This window comes from Rhizophagus irregularis, chromosome 24 (assembly GCF_026210795.1).
Source record: "Rhizophagus irregularis chromosome 24, complete sequence".
In the NCBI taxonomy this organism is placed as follows: Eukaryota; Fungi; Glomeromycota; class Glomeromycetes; order Glomerales; family Glomeraceae; genus Rhizophagus; species Rhizophagus irregularis.
The window spans coordinates 254,082-273,863 of record NC_089452.1 but is presented as its reverse complement, the minus strand read 5'-3'; the positions used below and the strand labels follow the sequence as shown (position 1 = coordinate 273,863).

Below are 19,782 nucleotides of genomic sequence, written 5' to 3'. Positions count from 1 at the left end.
TAAAATGGGATAGCATAAGGCGACGCAAAGTTATAAATTCGGTTTTCATATCGGCATTTTTGACCCGGCCGCCCGGATTTTTATACCAATAAAATAATTTTCATATGTTAAAAGTTTTAAGTTAAATGATATCATAACTATTAAATTTTCGGCATGGGAAATCATTTAATAAAATAAACAAATAAAATTGCTAATCTTTTTTTTTCATTTATCAGAATGAGAATTTTCTTATTATTTTATGTCAAGCAGGAAATGCCTACTTAGGCTATTACAATTCAGATGAAAAGAAAGAAGCACTGAATGAGAATTTTCTTCAATGTTATGATAGCGGTTATCACATGATATTATAAAGTATAAACTATTTTTATTGGCCAATTATCTTAATATAAAAAATAAAAATTTTGGATTTGTGATTTACCAACCCGGCCGGGATATGAAAACCGAATATATAACTTTGCGTCGCTTAATAATAAGATACCACCGGATTTTAATTTCTCTAGTTAATTTTTTTTAAATAATTACAAGAAATACACTTTTCAAATATTTTAATGCGCGAAATCAACGGAAGGCCTATCAACGTATCACATTGAACTATAGTTCCATATATACATGTAGCCGAAACTTGCCGAAAACATGGCCGAATCAGAAAGTTCCGAAATCTGAAACGAACCTCTGGCCGAAACTTGAGATCAATGTCCGAAACTATTTTATAATTCTGGCCAAATTTTCAGTGCTGGCCAGAATCGTATATCACGTGACACAGGATCACCGAGAAAGAATGTTACACACAGAAATTTTCATGCCTGCGATGAAATTTTACATTAATATTACACAAAATTTATAATTCCGGCCAAAATGCATAATTCCGGCCAGAAAATTTCGGCCCAACTTTCAACTTTCGTCGCTTGGCCAAAGGCTGAATCCTGAAATTATTCCGAAATTGCCGAGTTCCATACTAAATGATCATCAAAATTAAAAAAAAATCATTATGATAATGATAATAATCTCGATTTTTGTATAATTATTGCGTAGATTTAGCCTTTTTTATTTGAGTTATATCTAAATTTTAAATAATTCTTTGGAATAAATCTTGATTCTGTCTCAATATGTTTATTTATAAAATTTGCGATTCTTATCGTATCAATATGAACATGCATGCTTTTGGTTAAAGGTTACTAGTTATGTCATAAACTTTTTGCATTTTGTACTTTTCGTTTAGCTAAACTTGTTCAGTTATTTGTGAAATATGTCTATATTAATATCATTGACGTCACGTGACATAATATACCTAAACAAGTTAATATAGGCGTATTCGGCCAAAAATATTTCCGTCTGGTAGTGCTTATTTTGTACTACAAATATGCCTTTTAGCGCCTCCTGTAAAAAACCAAAAATATTTTCGTGAAACTTTTTACCTTGTTCATCACTTTGATAATTAATTCTTTTACTATCTATTGAATGAATTCCATTATTGTCAAGAATAAAAAAAAGAGAGAACCACTATTGATTACATATTCTAAATATTTGATTTGTTCGGATAATCCTATTAATAATGTGGTTTATTACTAAAGGATATCAACTCGGATTTAAAATCAGCCGTCCCCATCAAATATATAATAATTTAAACGGAAATCAATCTTCAGTTATTAATTGATTTCTTTCAAAAAAAACATGTCTCTCCCACTTTGCGAACTTGGCAAAACTGGTGTAAAAGTCCCTGCAATTGGTTTGGGTTGTATGGTGTGTTCATAGTTAATTCTTTAAAACTAATTCATGCGTGGAATTAATCATGATCTAATAATTCCTTTTTGTTAGGGCATGAGTGATTTTTATGGATCAGTTGACGAACAAGAAAGTATTGATGTTTTGAAACAGTCCATTGAATTAGGATTCAACTTTTGGGATACTTCCGTTTGTATTTATTTGTAAATGTTTTAATTTTTAAGATCAAAAAAAAAGAAAAAATTAATTATACTTTTTTTAATTTGATTATGTAAAGGATATTTATGGAAATGGAGCCAATGAGATTCTCCTTTCAAAAGTCCTTAAAGACAAACGTGATAAAGTATTTCTTTGTACAAAGTTTGGTATACTTCGAGATTCAAATGGCGCATTTACAGGTGTATCAGGTTCACCTGAATTTGTTCGTCAAGCTTGTGAAAAATCTTTAAAAAGATTGGGGGTAGATTATATTGATCTTTATTATCAACATCGTATGGATCCTAATACGTAAGTGAAAATTTCAATATAATGATCATTTTTTAAAAATTGAGACTTTGAATTGTCATTTGATCACAGACCTATCGAAGATACTGTTGGTGCTTTGGCAGAACTTGTTGGCGAAGGAAAAATTAAATATATTGGTCTTTCCGAATGTTCTGCAGAAATTCTTCGACGTGCTCATAAAATACATCCTATTGCCGCAGTTCAAGTAAAAATAATTATTTTTATGTATACTACTTGTATATGTTCTTTACAATAACTTTATTATGTTGAACATTATGTTTTAAGATGGAATATAGTCCCTGGACGCTCGACATTGAAACGAATGGAATTATGGAAACTTGTCGTGAATTAGGTGTCACTATAGTAGCATATAGTCCACTCGGACGTGGATTTCTAACGGTATTTATTTATATACATATATAGTGTGTATTAATGTATAAAATACCGATTCTCATAAATTTTAACTCTTTCTAGGGAAAATATAAATCTGTTGATGATTTTGAACCGGACGACATTAGAAGAAATTTTCCACGTTTTCAAGGTGATAATTTCAATAAAAATTTAGAACTTGTGCATAAATTTCATGAATTTGCGAATAAGAAAGGCGTAACTCCAAGTCAACTCTGCTTAGCTTGGGTTATATCTCAGGTATCTAGTAAATATTATCACAAATTATTTTATTATTCTGAAAAATAATTAATTTTACATGTTTATAGGGAGATAATAATATTGCTATTCCTGGTTCAAGAAAATTGAAATATTTAGAAGAAAATTTGGGAGCAGCTAATGTTCATCTTACTCCCAAAGAATTGTTAGAAGTTAGGCAAATCATCAATTCTATTGGCATAGTCGGTAATAGATATTATAACACAAGCGATCCAGGTAAGAATTATTATGTTATTTTTGTAACTTTGTATCTTATGTCATGTTTAAAAGCCAATTAACTTCGTTTCTTGCGTTGCTATAAAAGGGACTAAAACTATTATTGCTATGCAAAATATGAAATAATTTAATAGTTAACATATTTATATTTAATCATACCCCTGGAAAAAACGGTAGCAGGATTACACGTGACTTCGGACAAATAGTATTTTGATAAAAATCATATAATAAAAAGATAATACAAATAATTATCAATTATGGTTCCAATTTATAATATAAAAGAATTCAAATGTTTTTATTTCAATTATAAAGTTTAATTCATTTTTTCCGAAGATCTGAACTCGGGCGAACATTTTTTTAATCATAATTCATAAATGCCCTTTTGTGTTTGTCACGATTAAAATGTAATTAGAACTACATACAAAATTTTCGTTAAATATAAAATTATAAGAACTTTGACCAATCTGCTTATCTCTCTCTTTCAATCACTGATTTGCCTACATAATATGAAATTAATGGATAATTTCTATTTCGTTGTACCTATAATGTAAAAACAATATTTTAGTTATAATCTACTGTACTATATAATGTATTAAAATGAATTAAATCTTACCTTTTTTTTGATTCTTGTCCCAGTAAACCATGAATTTCCTGAGATAGATGTAATTATGTGATGAGTAATTTTAATTTCGTGATTTTCTTTGATGATCCATTTTTTTCTAAATAAAATCAAGAAAGATGAAAGTTATATACAAAAATTTAATTTAACTTCTCATTTTCTCCTTCATAAAACTCATAAAGTTATATACGGTTTCAGTGATATCAGTATAGCTAATTATCTTAACCGGCTCAAGTTGTTTTTTTATTATTTGCGCGAGCTGTTTTAAGTTTATTTCAGGATTTAAACACCTTTTTAAGGCAACATTCTTTTCATTTAGAAATTTTTATAATTTTGAGCGTAACAAAACCTCAGGCACGTGATTCACGTGATTTGACTGTCACAAACATCCCGTCCAGTATGCAACTCCAATGTTAACGTTAACAAGTATTCAACCAATCTTCCTAATCCTTACCCAACTCAATGTAAACATAACTCTAAAGATATTCCGCGTATATTAATGAAATTCACAGATTTTTAATTTATAAATAATAAATTTTATTTCAATTCGTATTTGAAAAAATAAAAAAATGAATAAAGTAATTTATAATGTTAAATTACTATAAATAATGAGCATTATCAGTATGGTTCTTCCATGTTAATGGTCACTTTCTTTGATATTATTCAACATCCTCAATTAGTTCAATGATATTGTTTGAAATTTCTTAAGTAGAAATCTCATTAGTTGAAATGATTACCTAGCAATGTAATTATAATTCTTGATTATTATTGGATGATAAATTTCCAAGAGAGTTGCAATAAGAATCAATTTTAATTTTAAATAACGATTTTGTAATTAAAATAATACACATAATATGTCGCAATTATCAAAATTGCGTCATACATAACAAATCACAAGTTAACTGAATCACGTGATGGCTATGACTGCCACGTGATAACGGATTATAAATCTTATAAAACTTATATTTATAATAACTGATAAATATTTATAATAAATATTCTGTTATTTGTAAGTGTACGGTAATTACTACTCAACTTTGATGAATAAGACGTCTTCGCCCTTCGGGCTAATATATGTCCGTTAAATAATTTGAAATTTGTTAAAATCGGAAGATGATGATTTGATGATGTAATTAATGTAATTAGTTGTCACAATATTATGTATTGGTGCGACAACAGGTATCAATTCTATATTAATAAAAATTGCTTACTCATTTCAAAATATCAAAACTTAGAATTTTATTATATCAATGAATTACTATTTTTGGTGGTTGTAATTTTTTTTTTATACGAATTAATAGAATTAATATCAAGATTAATTGATAATCAAATAATTAAATTATGTCCACATGTTTTATCCAAATTTTTACTTTCTCAATAATTAAACTTTCCGGTAAACTAACTTATTGCGGTAAATTTGTTCATTTTTTAAGTTGGCCTATTTAGGACAGAACAGAATAATACTAATTATTAATCTTATTTTTATTTGTAATCTCCTTTTGTCGTTTAGTCTAAAAAAATTAGCTTATACTATTAACTCATTCGTATGAACAATTATAGTCTAAAATTAATTCGGGGTTAACTCATTCGTATGAATAATTATATTTAAGGAGTAGATAAAAACAATAACCTTCTTTAAAAAAATTTTTAAAAAATGTCTCTTCCTCTTCGTGAACTTGGCAAAACTGGTGTAAAAATCCCTGCAATTGGATTGGGGTGTATGGTGTGTTCATAATTAATTTTTAACGCTGATTAACACATTGCTTCTAATGATCTCATCATGCGATTTACGATAATCCTTTTCGATAGGGAATGAGTGATTTTTATGGTTCAGCTGATGAACAAGAAAGTATCACCGTTTTGAATCGATCCATTGAATTAGGATTTAACCTTTGGGATACAGCTGTTCGTATTTATATTTTATTCATAAGTCAAAAAAAAAAAAAGATTATAATTTTTTTAAATGTGATTTTTAAAGGATATTTATGGTAGTGGAGCCAATGAAATTCTCCTTTCTAAAGTTCTTAAAGACAAACGTGATAAAGTATTTCTCTGTACAAAGTTTGGTGTACTTCGAGATTCCAATGGCGCATTTACAGGCGTATCAGGTTCGCCTGAATATGTTCGCCAAGCTTGTGAAAAATCTTTAAAAAATTTGGGAGTAGATTATATCGATCTTTATTATCAACATCGTATGGATCCTAATACGTAGGTTAAATTCCAGTATATATAATTATTTTTATTAAGAATTATTTGTTATGACATTTAATTGTTATTTTTATTAGACCTATTGAAGATACTGTTAGTGCTTTAGTTGAACTTGTTAATGAAGGAAAAGTTAAATATATTGGTCTTTCTGAATGTTCTGCAGAGACTCTTCGACGTGCTCATAAGATTCATCCTATTTCCGCAGTTCAAGTAAATATTCCCTTTGGAAAATAATGATTAATTAAAATTTTTCAATAAACATTATTATATAACTTTATGCTTTTTTTAAGATTGAATATAGTCCTTGGACTCTTGATATTGAAACGAATGGAATTGTGGATACTTGTCGTGAATTAGGTATCACTATAGTAGCATATAGTCCACTCGGACGCGGATTTCTAACAGTATTTATCCTTTTTTTTTAAAAAAAATAAAAAAATAAAATTGTTTATATTTGTGTAAAAAAAGCATAACATCGATTCAATGAATTTTAATTGTTTTATAGGGAAAATATAAATCTCTGGACGATTTTGAACCGAATGATTTTAGAAGAATGCTTCCACGTTTTCAGGGTGAAAATTTCGATAAAAATTTAGAAATTGTGCATAAATTTCATGAATTTGCGAATAAGAAAGGCGTAACTCCAAGTCAACTTTGCTTAGCTTGGGTTATATCTCAGGTAAATCATATAATAAAATGAATTTTAGTCTTTTTTTTTTTGAAAAAAAAAGATATAATTATTTATTATAGGGGAATAATGTTATCGCTATTCCTGGAGCAAGAAAATTGAAATATTTGGAAGAAAATCATGGGACAGCTAAAGTAAATCTTACTCCTGAAGAATTATTAGAAATCAGGCAAATTATCAATTCTATTGGCATCGTCGGTACTAGATATAATGCTCATGCGATGGAGGTAAGAATCATTATTTTTTCTTGATTTTTTTAAAAAAAACGACACTAATTACTTAACTTGTTTCTTTAAAATAAGGAATTGAATAAATAAATCCTTGCTTCTTCCCATAATGCAACTCATCCGTAGCGATTAGTTATTATGATAATGTAAATTCAATAACGGAAAATAATAAATAAATAAATATATTATCTTGATTACGTTTAATTGAATGATAAATCTAAATAAAGTTCTTGTTTGTGTCCTTGTAACATTATAAATAAAATATTATGACGGGTATATGTCGGGCCGACAGTATGCTCAATATAGAAATCGTGTGTTAGTAGTGTAATTTAAATAATATGTCTCTTTCTCATGAACTTGGTAAACTGATGTAGGATGCATGGTGTGTCAGTTGTTCATACAGCTCATAGTGCTGTATATATACTGTATTTGCTAATCAAGTGATGGCCTGCAGAAACTCTTCGACGTACTTATAAAGTTCATCCTATTGCCACAGTTCAAGTAAATCTGTGTATATCAATATAATATCGATATTATTTAACTTTTAAAATATTAATATCATTTATTTTAAGATGGAATATAGTCCCTGGACTCTTGATATTGAAACAAATGGAATTATGGAAACTGGTCGCGAATTAGGTGTCACTATAGTAGCATATAGTCCACTCGGACGCGGATTACTAACAGTATTTATCATTTTTTATTTAAAACTTATATAGAGTTGTTCTATTTACATTTTTAATTTTTGTTTTGTTTATTATTTTAGGGATTGATAACCTCGAACCAGGCGATTTTAAAAGAACAATTCCACGTTTCCAAGATGAAATCTTGGTAAAAATTTAGTACTTATAGACAAAATTCATTGAATTTGTGAATAAGAAAGACATAACTCCAAGTCATCTTGGGTTTTAGCTCAGGTAAAAAATATAATTACAAAATGTTCTTTTATACAGCAGTATATAATACATTATTTTTTATAATAATTTATTTTGTAAAATAGGGGTATAATATTGTTGTTATTCCTGGTACAAGAAAAATCAAATATTTAGAAGAAAATCTTGGCAACAAATGTTTATCTTATTTCTGAAGAATTAGCAGAAATTAGGAAAATTATTGATTCATTGGTATCAGATATAGTACTGAATTGATGCATGTAAGGATTCATATCATTTACGCATGTTACCATTTATATAATTTTATTAACAATTGTCTTTGCAACAGAAAAAAAATAATAATAATATAGACATTAAATTTTATAAAAATTTTTTTTATTCATACCTACCCAACAAATTTATTAAATGAAATAAATATATTTTCTGTAAATCGAGCTTTCTTAATTACCATGATGCGTCTTAATAAATCATAAATGTTTTTACCTGGATTGTATAAATATATGTATGAATATAATGTAGTACACACATAACGATATAATTAATTTATAATCTGTGATTACACCTTTATAATAGGGCCCTCGACATGCTTACTTTCTGATGGTGTTTCTTATTTGTAAGTTATAATAAATTCTTTTTTAAAAAAATAAGAATATTGGTTCACTTCAGAAGGATGATAGTGATCAAGTGTCCTATATTTAGTTGTTCGCTATTTATTTATAATATCTTAATATCGCATACGAGAATATTTTTTGGTTTATGTGTTGAATAACGAAATTAATGATATCATATGAAACAAATACAAAACCTCCATGTTGATTCATGTTTTATATTCCAAGTTTTATCACAACTTGTGATCGTGTAGCAGATTCACGGAGCTTTGAGAATTGAGAGATATAACGTGACAAGTTGGTTTCTTTTGATGATATTGTCTTTAAGTACTAAAATTGGATAATTAGTATCACGTAAAAAATTGCAGTTTCCATTTAATATTGTATTCATTCATGGATAATACTAATCCATGGAAAAGGAGGTATCATGTGAAACATCAATATATCTGCGACGCTTGTATTCAATTGGAAAACAAGCAGACAAGGGTGAAAATGGACAAAGACACAATGTGAAACATAACAAAAAATCTGTAACGTGATTACTATAAACTTGTGCCTATAGTTTCTTGTTTTCTAAATTAAATAATTTTTAGAACACACACGTTGCTCAAACTTAAAATCTTTGCAGATTGTGCAATGTTTCACATGATATTCATGAATATGTTCGCACAAGTTATCAATTTAGAATCGCTTATTATTACTTTTTTTTGGTATAAAGGAAATATTTGGTAGAAAACCATGTTTAATCGCATAAATTGGAATTGATAGGTTAAAACTTATTTGTTTCAATAGCTAAATCAATTTATTATTTGTTTATTTGCTCATTAGTATCAGCCATATCATATAAATCATTTGTAATCGTCCTAATCAAGTAACAATATTATTACCATTTAAGAAATTTCAAACAGTATAATAGAATGATGAATTTAATTATATATTAAATATACTGTATTTTTCCATGTGACGGATTGTGACGCATAGCTTCCTAAATAAGAAATTAAAATACCAAAGGATCAATTTGCATATTTTTCCTCATTCATGGCTTCTTTCAAATGGCTGTAGTATATATAGGACGCTTGATCGCTATCGTCCTTTTGTAGCATTCCCAAAGATCTTTATAATTTACACAAATTATAACCAAACCCAAGAAATTATGTCGGAATATCGTCTATCTCAGCCGCGGCAATCAACTGATGCTTTGTTTAATTATCTTAACGAAAAGTTGATGAACAAGTCAGTCAAAGTACTATATATATTATGTTTGTAAATCTAATTTTTTTAATTTGTTGCCTTTTTTTCGAATAGTCCTGACAAACTTTCAGTGAACGAAAGATGCGTAGCAATTGATTGTGAAATGGTTGGAGTTGGTTACGGTGGGAAAGCGTCAGCACTTGCAAGAGTTAGTATCGTAAACTATTATGGGATAAAATTAATGGATAAGTACGTTAAGCCGAAAAGAGTGATCACGGATTATAGAACACTTTACAGTGGAATCACTCCAAAACATTTAGAAAATGGTAGGAAAGAAATGAAATGTTTATTAAAATAATTTTTTTTTAATAATCTCTCTTTTTTTAATAGCTTATGATTTTGAAGAAGTCAAACGTGAAGTTCAAGAATTATTGGAAGGAAATTTGATAGTTGGTCAATCTCTTGGTTATGATTTTTGCGTAAGTTATTTTTTTATTTATTTATAAATTATTAATAATTTTAATATATACCTATATATATTCCACAGGCTTTAGAATTGGAAAGGCCGGACACCATGATACGTGATACTTCATGTTATTATTATTTGTTTGGCGATAAATTCGGGAGAAGACCACTTAAAAAGCCTTCTCTTAAAGTATTGACAAGAGAAGTTTTGGGGCTAGATATACAACAGTGGACTCATGATTCAGTAAGATGAGATATTTCTTTTTTTTAAAAAAAAAAATTATTTTTATTTCTCAGAAAGAACCAGCATAAAAAAATATTTCAACTATATTTTTATTTATCAACAGATTGAAGATGCACGTGCTTGCATGTTACTTTATCGATTGAAACAGGATGAATGGGAGACAGCTATTGCAAGAGGTCAAAAAATGCCATTAGATATCGGTGGATGTTACGTCTGTGGCTCGCTTGGCCACACCAAAACGTATTGTCCGTGGAGACGATTATAACATAAGCGAACATTTATGACAATTTATCTATAAATAATATCAAATATTCAATTTATATAATTATATTTATTAGTTATTTATTATATTTTAAATAAAACCGCCAATATATTGTTATTATAATTAATAATTATAGCTCCTTATAATTGCATAATTTATTTAAAGTTATTCAGTAAGCTGCTAATACAAATTTTATTATTAGTATCTCTAAATTTAGTGTATAATGTTTGTATTATCTCTTATTTATATTGAGTTAGAGACTTCCAAGTCGATTAATTGAGAGTCGCAAGCTAATAAAACAACAAAATTAATATCTGAAAATTTTTTATTTATAAAAATTTTATAATATAAAATACCTTCATTATTAATATACGAAATAATAATGGATGAATTAACAGGTTTTGGTAATAAATTACTAAATGTAAATGCACTTGTATATACAGCATTAGAATTCTTTTCATATGAAGTTGAGATGGTTGGTATTTCCTTATCGGCTTCTTCAAATGCTTCATTAATTTCTTTTCCTTTATGGCCAAACTCTTCTTTATCGTCTTTTTCACCTCTAATAGAATAATACCAAAATTTTAATATATCATCTAATTCATAAGCTGTTGGTCTTTCACCTGGATTAGCATCCATACATTTATAAGCTAATTTCTTATAAAATCCAGGAGTTCCATTTCCAAATTCTGGCCTAGATCCATTACATATAGATAATGCCAAGCTTAAATTATGTTTTTTATTGTAGAAAGGTGGTTTTCCAGATGATAATTCGGCCATAACTACACCAAAACTAAAAATATCAGCACATGATGTATATGGTTCTCTATTTAAGACTTCTGGAGCAATATATGGCAATACCCCGTATACTTTTTCATCTGATTTTTGTTCAATTGCTGGTCCAGATAATCCAAAGTCTGAAATATAAGACGCAAAATCACTAAGTCGTAAGATATTTCCACTATGAAAATCTTTATGAAAATATCCTAATTTATGTAATTCACGTAAATCAAATGATGAATCATGCAATAATTTAATTTTATGTTTCCAAAAAATATTATTAAAATTATTTGAGAGACTACCACTCAAATTTCCTTTATCAGCGAATTCTATGACCATTATAAATTCTTTAGTTTCCGGGTCTTTAGATAATCCATAAAGTTTTAATCCGTATGTCTTAGATAAATTCCAATGTATTTTAAGCTAAATTTATATAAAAATTGTTTTTTAATGATTCTTAAACAATAAAAAATGAATAAATTAAATTATGAAATATAGATTGAACGTATTTCATTTAAATATTTGTCGGACATATTCTGAGACCCATTTAACCTTTTCAGCGCAACTTTCTTAGGAGGTTTAAACTCTTCTTTTTTATAATTCCCATTATTAATCCTAAAATATTCTAATTTACCATCAATCCAAGTTGCAGAATACACTTTGGAAAATCCACCTTCACCAATTTTTTTTATATCTGTAAATCTATCAAATGGGACCCATTCGAGAAATTCATAAACATAAGCTTGTTTACTATTTCTTACATCATACATTGTATCTTTTATAAACTTATTAATATCAGGGCTTTCACTGGTCCATCCTTCCATTATTCTAAATGGGTCACATTCTATACACCATAATTCTTCAATAAAAGGTTTATTGCAATACGAACAATTTTTGGTGTTTGAGATATTTAATTTATTAAATTCGGTTTCCATTGAATTATTTTCAAAATTGTTCGAGTTTTTTGTTAATATTTTTATATTAATAGGTAACATATACAATTCGTAACCAACGTAAATAACGTTATCTGGTACGTTATTACGTGGTGCGTTGTCGGACTATATTTTTTCCGATGTCAGTACTGATCTACGGCTCGTCCATTGTGATTATTGTGATTCAAAAAATTTTTTTGCATATTTATCACGGGCGTCGTATGTTAATATCGTGCACCCTCCACTGTACATTAAGAAACACGCCCTTATTTGTTAATGCCATAATTCTGGTCAAAAAGCTGTTTAAATCAGGCTTTTAGACACACCTTTAACCGGTTAATTTACCTGTTAATTTTACCCTTTCTCAACATTTGATGATCACCTTAATATGTTAACTTATTTGCGTATGATTACTAATTGAATTAATGATCAACGCGGAAAACTTGATAAGATGCTGCACCATGATGACATGGTCAGGTGGCGACCTCTTTTTAATTATATGATTAATTTATCATCATATTTCCACTTTTACCTAATAACCTTTACTATTTTAATCATTATGTGGAAGAATATATTATACTTATTTGCGTATTATAAATAATGATTATTAATTGATTGTTAATCAACGCAAGAAACGATTATTTAAATCAGACAAAATATTCTCATGAAATTGAAATTTAATTTTAAAAAATGTCACTTCGTGAACTTGGTAAAACTGGTGTAAAAATCCCCTCAATCGGTTTAGGATGCATGGTATGTTCATTAGTATCGATATTATACTTATTAATAATATGAGTTAATGCCAATTTAATTTCTTTTATTTGAAAGGGGATGAGTGCTTATTATGGTTCATTTGATGAACAAGAAAATATTAAGTTGTTAAATCGATCAATTGAATTAGGTTGCACTTTTTGGGATACTGCTGTTCGTATTTAAACTTTTTCTACTGTTTAAAGATTTTCAATTTTTAAAATCAGTAGTAGTTATCGTGTAATCACCGTACTTTTTTCAATTTTATAAAATATAAAAGGATATTTATGGACTTGGAGACAATGAAATTCTCCTTTCAAAAGTTCTCAAAGAACGTCGTAATGAAGTATTTCTTTGTACGAAATTTGGTATCGTTCGAGGACCAAATGGTGAATTTAAAGGCATATCAGGTACACCTGAATACATTCGTCAAGCTTGTGAAAGCTCTTTAAAAAGATTGGGAGTAGATTGTATCGATCTTTATTATCAACATCGTGTGGATCCTAATACGTAAGTAAAAATTTTTTTTTTATCGAATTGTCAAATGAGTTACATACTGTATTTATTTTTGAATTTTTACAGACCCATTGAAGTTACCGTTGGTACCTTAGCAGAACTTGTTAAAGAAGGAAAAATTAAGTATATTGGTCTTTCTGAATGTTCTGCAGCAACTCTTCGACGTGCTTATAAAGTTCATCCTATTGCTGCAGTTCAAGTAAATTTTTTATAATATCGATATCATTCAACTTTTAAAATTACTAAATATCATTTTTTTTTTTTAAAGATGGAATATAGTCCTTGGACTCTTGATATTGAAACTAATGGAATTATGGAAGCTTGTCGCGAATTAGGAATTACTATAGTAGCATATAGTCCACTAGGACGGGGATTCCTAACGGTATTTATCTTTTTTTTTTAAAAAAAAAATATTTATGTATAAAATAATAATATTTTGACATCAATGAATTTTAATGATTTTTTAGGGAAAATATAAATCTATTGATGATTTTGAACCGGACGATTTTAGGAGAACAGTTCCACGTTTTCAAGGTGAAAATTTCGATAAAAATCTAGAACTTGTACGTAAATTTGATGAATTTGCAAGTAAGAAAGGTGTAACTTCAAGTCAACTATGTTTAGCTTGGGTTTTAGCTCAGGTAAAATATTATATGAGAATTATGTTTATTAATATCAAATATTTCAACAAACAAGAATTTAACTTTTTAATGTTTATAATGTAAATTTTTGTAGGGAGATAATATTGTTGCTATTCCTGGTACAAAAAAAATCAAGTACTTGGAAGAAAATTTTGAAGCAGTAAAAATTCATCTTAGTTCTGAAGAGTTATCTGAAATTAGACAAATTATTAATTCTATTGAAATTACTGGCGCCAGATATGACGAAAATTTTATGCAGGTAAGAAATCATTCTTTTTATTTTATTAAAAGTAAAACCACGAATTATATTAAAATGTTGCTTTTACAGATGTTGAACGTATAAACCTTTTTATTTATTGATTGTGATAAATTAAATATTCCCTGCTCCCAATCTAAATAATAGATCGTTTTTTCAAAAAAAAAAAATATTGTCTGTTTTGATCAATTATAGTGACCAAAGTAATAAATTTTCAAAGGATTTATTTTTAATAAACTTTATACCTTAAGTCCATAGAAAGAATTTAATACCTGTGAAATCATTAATTAAATTGATATATTAAAAATTCAAAAATTGTAGTTAGTCTAGATTTCGTGACGTTGATGATCTGCATTCCGCAGATCAGTCATTCAATATGATGTCATTTTATCACTTTTTTTTGCGTTTTTGCGTTTTCTTTTTATAATTTTATGACATTTCTAACTTGATTAGTAAATGCCTATTAAGTATCAAGAATACAAAAAGATAAAATAATCAAGTTACATCTATATAACCTTTCTTAAGTTCGCATAATAACGATAGTCTGTCATTAACCAAACACTTCATTCAAACAGGTGAGAAATGAGGGATCTTTCACTAGTAATGTACGGTACATACTGTCGAGCGTAAATTGATTAATAAAATTTTTATTCAGTAGATATGTGATGATTATCATATAAAATTGATGTTAATTTATTAGCCATAGGAAGATTTCATTTAAGTAAGGAACTTTCCTTTATGATCTAGTATAGATACCGTAAAATAATAATAATGATATTATATTCGACTGATAGCGGAAAATATTTTAGTAAATTCAATATCTTCCAGTTAGTATATCTTGTCCATTTTATGTTACGGATTTATACATATTATTTAATATTATTTACGATTTTTATTAACAGTGAGATTAACTTTTTCAGTTCTTCCTTATGTTTAAGATCCATTGTTCCTCTGCCGATGAAACAACAATTCTTTGATATATGATGAATCTGAGCCACTGATTTTTTCGTATCCTTTCTTTCTAAAATTTGACTTCCAGCAATGTGTTAGGTGGTGGTGGTGGTACCGATTAATATATTTTTTGTATATGTGGCAATGATTTCTGCCATAACCATGACATTATTTCAAACAAAATAAAATATATATTGGTTTTAATTAAAAGAACATATTATTTCGTTTTACAATTATTTATTTTATTACCTTTCATTGCATTAATAAAAAGGTCACAACAAATAAAATATTTGGTTTTGATATGAGAAGTGCTTGCGGCTAAACTCGTTGGGAGATAATTTTTGATTGTGAGACCAAACATGCATGTTGTGTACATGTTTCGGTCCTGATTAGTATAAACACATCTAAAGAACTTTCATAGTCATTTACCGGACTAGGAAAGTTATCAGTCTTTATGGTATGATTGGTACAAGTTTCAGGATCTGGCTATTGTTACTACGGCGCAACTGACAACTGAGTTTCAGAGTTAAGCTTCTGTTGGTACGAGGTCATTTTAATATTTACTATGTATTAAAATCAGTTGTACTTACTTTACTTGAGTCAATTATCTTCTATAATCTACAGAAAGCCAGACACTCAGATACCCAGAATAAAGATTTAAGTTTATAAGCTATTACGAAATTTCGAAAATGCAATGGCAATGGGCAATGTCGATAACATCCAATTAAATTGAATTAATTCTTGTAACAATTGTTAAGAAAAATTCAGGTTAAAATTTACTACTTCTTAAAGTTTCTTGGAATAGTTTCCTTTCAAGTTGAAGCTTTTTTATTACTCTCTTAAAATTAATTAATGGTTTCACATGGGAAAGAGGCGTTCAGTATCAGCAGCAAGTTTCGAAAAATTCTATTAATAATTGTTTCTAAGAAAGAATTTTCTTAAAATTTTTATACAATTTTATTCCAATCTGTTCATCTAAATTTATGCTTTTTTTTTGTAAATGAACAGTGAAGGCATAATTATTAATGAATAAAGTATTATGTTTTTAAATTATTATGTTTTTGTGGCGATCGAATCAATTAGTTACTTCTTGTTTTTATGTCGATCAAAACGTTACTTTTGTAGTTTTATAAGAACTTTGTTCTATAACAGAGTTTACTTGTCGTTTTTTTGCGTTAACTTTTTGACTTTCAAAGTATGTTATGTATCCTTTGCTGTATATCTGTGGTAGTTTCTTTTGAAAGAAGGTTATATTTCATTTTTTTTTTCATTATGATTATTTTATTAACAAAAAAAAATCAAAAATTTTTTCCCACACGAATCTAATTAAGATAATTTATCAACTAATTAATATATATACTATATAATCCATTTTCAAATCTTCGATATTTCAATTAAAAAAAATATACGGAATCACTTAACAGATATGCTTGATCATTATTTCTTTTTTATTTGAAAGCAAATGTTAGAAAGAACGAAAATAATACAAAAATTATACATTCAATTTTAATTTTATTATTTAAGTTTTCTGTAATGTTCTATATTGCAATCTTAAACCATTTCACTGAGCTCGATCATTTAAACATTAATAAAATCGAAAAATAGTTTACAATAGCATTTAAAATTACCTGATGATATTACAGGTCAAATATACTGTATATGTCCAGTGTATTTAACTGATATCGATCGATAATCGATTGATTTTGTTTATTTCGATTAAGCTTTATAGGCTAACACTTTTATTGTAATTTTATGGTAATTTCATTATTTTTATTATAAGAATTTTCGATGATGGGGATAACTTATGTTATATTATCTTAATGGAAACGATTAGTATTTGAATGACTACAAAATTTTGTTAACAATTGTTTCCAAATTCATTCAATTCAAGATACCATCATTTTTAGTTTAAAACGAACTAACAAGAGTTAAAATCTATGATAAATATAGTGCGTTTGATCGCTATATGTCCCTTCCTGTGTTGTCACTTCATATGTCCACTGGACCGTTTGTTCCAGTTTAAGTCCAGTTGTCAAAATTAATTAACTGGACCGTTCAGTCAAAACAAATACAGTCATTCCAGTACTATTCAGTCCAGTTCGGTCCAGTAAATATAATGCAAAAACATTTTGCTATATAAAAACATATTTTTAGTCCAGTAACAACACTGGGCTCTCCCTTCTCATTAAAAGAGGAGAGAACGGAAGTCAAAATATCGTGAACCAAGTATCATCTATCTCAATCATTTCAAGCTTTTTACCAAGCCTAAAGGTAAAAGAAGTTTTTATTAGAAAATGAACCGTTTAACATTCTTATCAATAAATTAATAAGTAAATAAAACAAAAAATAAACCATTTAAGAAAATTACTTCGGTTAATAAGCGATCTGTTTATGAATATGATGAGCAAATATTATTAGAGAAAAAAAGGTAATTAAGAAACTTTATTATATCTTGAGATTCATTATATACAAAAGAATATAACTTACTTATCGATGACGTTTTTGTAGGTATTCGCTCTGTCAAATCATTTATTCCTTTATTGCACGATCTAAGATCAAAAATAAATAAATAAACATAATTAATAAAAGAGAATAATTAACATTTTCATTTTAACCACCTAATCATTGTAAATTACTGAAAGAATTTTTACCTTAGTAAATCGGCAATATTTTGGCTATAAATTCCTCATATGATACAAAGGCATGAATCGATAATATGTGTGTATTTAAGAAACAATAATTTTATTTCTAATAATAGAACAAAATCTCATTACATTGTCGCTATCTTATTTTTGTTTTAATTCAAATCATGTATCATGTAAAAAAAATAATCATGTAACTAACCGCCACAATCACTTTATTTTAAAAACCAAATAATATATCATTTCCTTCTTTTTCAATTCCGAAAGCTTTGAGATTGTATTCTAAATTTACGAACATTCCTCCTTGCATGTAAAGCTTAATATACCCGTCTATAAAAGGTACGCTCATATTCAGAAGAGCAACTTGTTCCAGGTCTCCTTTCACATATCCAAGATTGGTTCCAAAAGCAGTTACACTCATTTCAATGGATGGTGGAACTAAAAATGCCTTTCCCTTTAATTCGATGAAACCGATAATGATAATAGTGAACTCCTTGCAATTTTTACTATTAAGGTCTTTGAGATTAAGAATAGTTGGAGGCATAGTTATGTTGAATTCGTTGTCATTTTCTCCACACGTAATATAATTCTTTGATGTTGGTGAAGACATGATTGTAGTAAGTAAACTAGTAAAAGATGGAGAAATTATATAAAAGAATACATCATTCTCTACTGTTAATATTAACTACATTTATTTACTCGAAATATTTTGATAATAATATCTGAAAAAAAATAAACCTTGTGAATTTTTATCCCTTGTCAACCAATTTAGAGGAAAGTTATGTATTTATTATTGAGCGATAGAACGCTATTATTAAACTTGAATTAGATAAAGAATGTCAAGGCATTACATAGGCACAATGAAAACCCCATCCCTATTATGGGATTTTAAAAGGTGTGATAAACTTGATTACTTAATAATTAACTTGTACATCGATAACCCAGAGACGGTAATTTGATGACTCTCGCATTAAGTAATTTGTGACATCATAAGTCACGTGAAACTTTAACTAAAAAAATTTTTTTTAATTTCTTTTTTGCCATATTTTCTTAATTCACCTACAATCTTATATTTGACTCAAGTATTCTTTTTAAATTTAATTTTTCAATAATAAGTTTATTTTAATAATGGAATTTACTTTTCTATATGGTATAACAACTTAAAATATTACATTTAAACTAAATTTTTTATTACTTTATTATTGCAAATATATATTAAATTACTATAGATCCTAATATTTTAATTTTAAACTAATATAACACTATTTAAATAAATTTATAATAATCTATATAAATAATATGATACAGTCAACTCTCTATAAATGCACCCTCTATAAATGCACACCCTCTATAAATGCACCTTTTATCTAGTTCCAACTTGGGCTTTAATGCTAAATGCATGGTTTATATATATATATATTCTGTAGATGCACCCTTTATAAAAAAATTTTATATAATTTACTTATAAAATTTTTGTATTACTTTAATTTTAGATTAGATTTATATGTATTCTATAAATGCATACTCTCTTTAAATGCACTCTTATACCTGGTCCTAAGGTGGATGCATTTATAGAAAGTTGACTGTATATTTAAAAAATTTTAAAGTATTAAAAATTGAAAAAAATAAATTTGATTTTAAAATTAAAGAAATATGCATTTGACAAAAAATATTATAATAAAAAAAATAGGATTAAATTAGATTTTAAAAAAAATCATATAGGCATTATTGCATTAATTTTTACTAAAATGATTGATATTCTAATTATTAAATAAGTCAAATCTGCTCATATGTAAAATTT

The 19,782-nt window shown here is 27.5% G+C and overlaps 5 protein-coding genes across 5 annotated transcripts; 3 read left to right on the top strand and 2 right to left on the bottom strand.

Annotated features, from left to right (window-relative positions):
* Positions 1-1,671: 1,671 nt before the first annotated feature.
* OCT59_015781 (uncharacterized protein) lies at positions 1,672-3,234 on the top strand (the record flags this gene model as incomplete). The annotated part of the gene is made up of 8 exons (XM_025309181.2): positions 1,672-1,740; positions 1,816-1,911; positions 2,000-2,229; positions 2,299-2,431; positions 2,512-2,625; positions 2,701-2,874; positions 2,943-3,108; positions 3,197-3,234. 8 exons carry the CDS (start codon positions 1,672-1,674, stop codon positions 3,232-3,234), a joined length of 1,020 nt encoding a protein of 339 aa, XP_025181674.2.
* Positions 3,235-5,364: 2,130 nt separating this feature from the next.
* OCT59_015780 (uncharacterized protein) lies at positions 5,365-7,069 on the top strand. Its single transcript, XM_025308289.2, has 8 exons — positions 5,365-5,450; positions 5,537-5,632; positions 5,706-5,935; positions 6,013-6,145; positions 6,226-6,339; positions 6,441-6,614; positions 6,686-6,850; positions 6,926-7,069. Exons 1-8 carry the CDS (start codon positions 5,382-5,384, stop codon positions 6,938-6,940), a joined length of 996 nt encoding a protein of 331 aa, XP_025181673.1. The 5' UTR covers positions 5,365-5,381; the 3' UTR covers positions 6,941-7,069.
* A 3,687-nt stretch (positions 7,070-10,756) lies between these two features.
* On the bottom strand, positions 10,757-12,228 carry OCT59_015779 (uncharacterized protein; the record flags this gene model as incomplete). Its single annotated transcript, XM_025308812.2, has 3 exons — positions 10,757-10,803; positions 10,870-11,716; positions 12,055-12,228. The coding sequence occupies 3 exons, from the start codon at positions 12,226-12,228 to the stop codon at positions 10,757-10,759; spliced, it is 1,068 nt and encodes a 355-aa protein (XP_025181671.2).
* A 670-nt stretch (positions 12,229-12,898) lies between these two features.
* Positions 12,899-14,644, top strand: OCT59_015778 (uncharacterized protein). Its single transcript, XM_025315920.2, has 8 exons — positions 12,899-12,978; positions 13,054-13,149; positions 13,256-13,485; positions 13,558-13,690; positions 13,760-13,873; positions 13,959-14,132; positions 14,227-14,391; positions 14,461-14,644. Exons 1-8 carry the CDS (start codon positions 12,916-12,918, stop codon positions 14,473-14,475), a joined length of 990 nt encoding a protein of 329 aa, XP_025181670.1. The 5' UTR covers positions 12,899-12,915; the 3' UTR covers positions 14,476-14,644.
* Positions 14,645-18,062: 3,418 nt separating this feature from the next.
* On the bottom strand, positions 18,063-18,839 carry OCT59_015777 (uncharacterized protein). The gene is made up of 2 exons (XM_025325323.2): positions 18,720-18,839; positions 18,063-18,607 (listed from the first exon to the last, which is right to left on the bottom strand). Exon 2 carries the CDS (start codon positions 18,589-18,591, stop codon positions 18,202-18,204), a length of 390 nt encoding a protein of 129 aa, XP_025181669.1. The 5' UTR covers positions 18,592-18,607; positions 18,720-18,839; the 3' UTR covers positions 18,063-18,201.
* Between the last annotated feature and the right edge of the window lie 943 nt (positions 18,840-19,782).

What these genes read in the sequence shown, in the direction of transcription:
- OCT59_015780 (XM_025308289.2), top strand. Translation starts at nt 5,382, where the DNA reads ATGTCTCTTCCTCTTCGTGAACTTGGCAAAACTGGTGTAAAAATCCCT. An exon ending in ATCCTATTTCCGCAGTTCAA is followed by an intron (nt 6,146 to 6,225) that starts GTAAATATTCCC and finishes GCTTTTTTTAAG; the next exon opens with ATTGAATATAGTCCTTGGAC. An exon ending in TAGCTTGGGTTATATCTCAG is followed by an intron (nt 6,615 to 6,685) that starts GTAAATCATATA and finishes TATTTATTATAG; the next exon opens with GGGAATAATGTTATCGCTAT.
- OCT59_015778 (XM_025315920.2), top strand. Translation starts at nt 12,916, where the DNA reads ATGTCACTTCGTGAACTTGGTAAAACTGGTGTAAAAATCCCCTCAATC. An exon ending in CATCGTGTGGATCCTAATAC is followed by an intron (nt 13,486 to 13,557) that starts GTAAGTAAAAAT and finishes GAATTTTTACAG; the next exon opens with ACCCATTGAAGTTACCGTTG. An exon ending in TAGGACGGGGATTCCTAACG is followed by an intron (nt 13,874 to 13,958) that starts GTATTTATCTTT and finishes ATGATTTTTTAG; the next exon opens with GGAAAATATAAATCTATTGA.
- OCT59_015777 (XM_025325323.2), bottom strand. Translation starts at nt 18,591, where the DNA reads ATGTCTTCACCAACATCAAAGAATTATATTACGTGTGGAGAAAATGAC.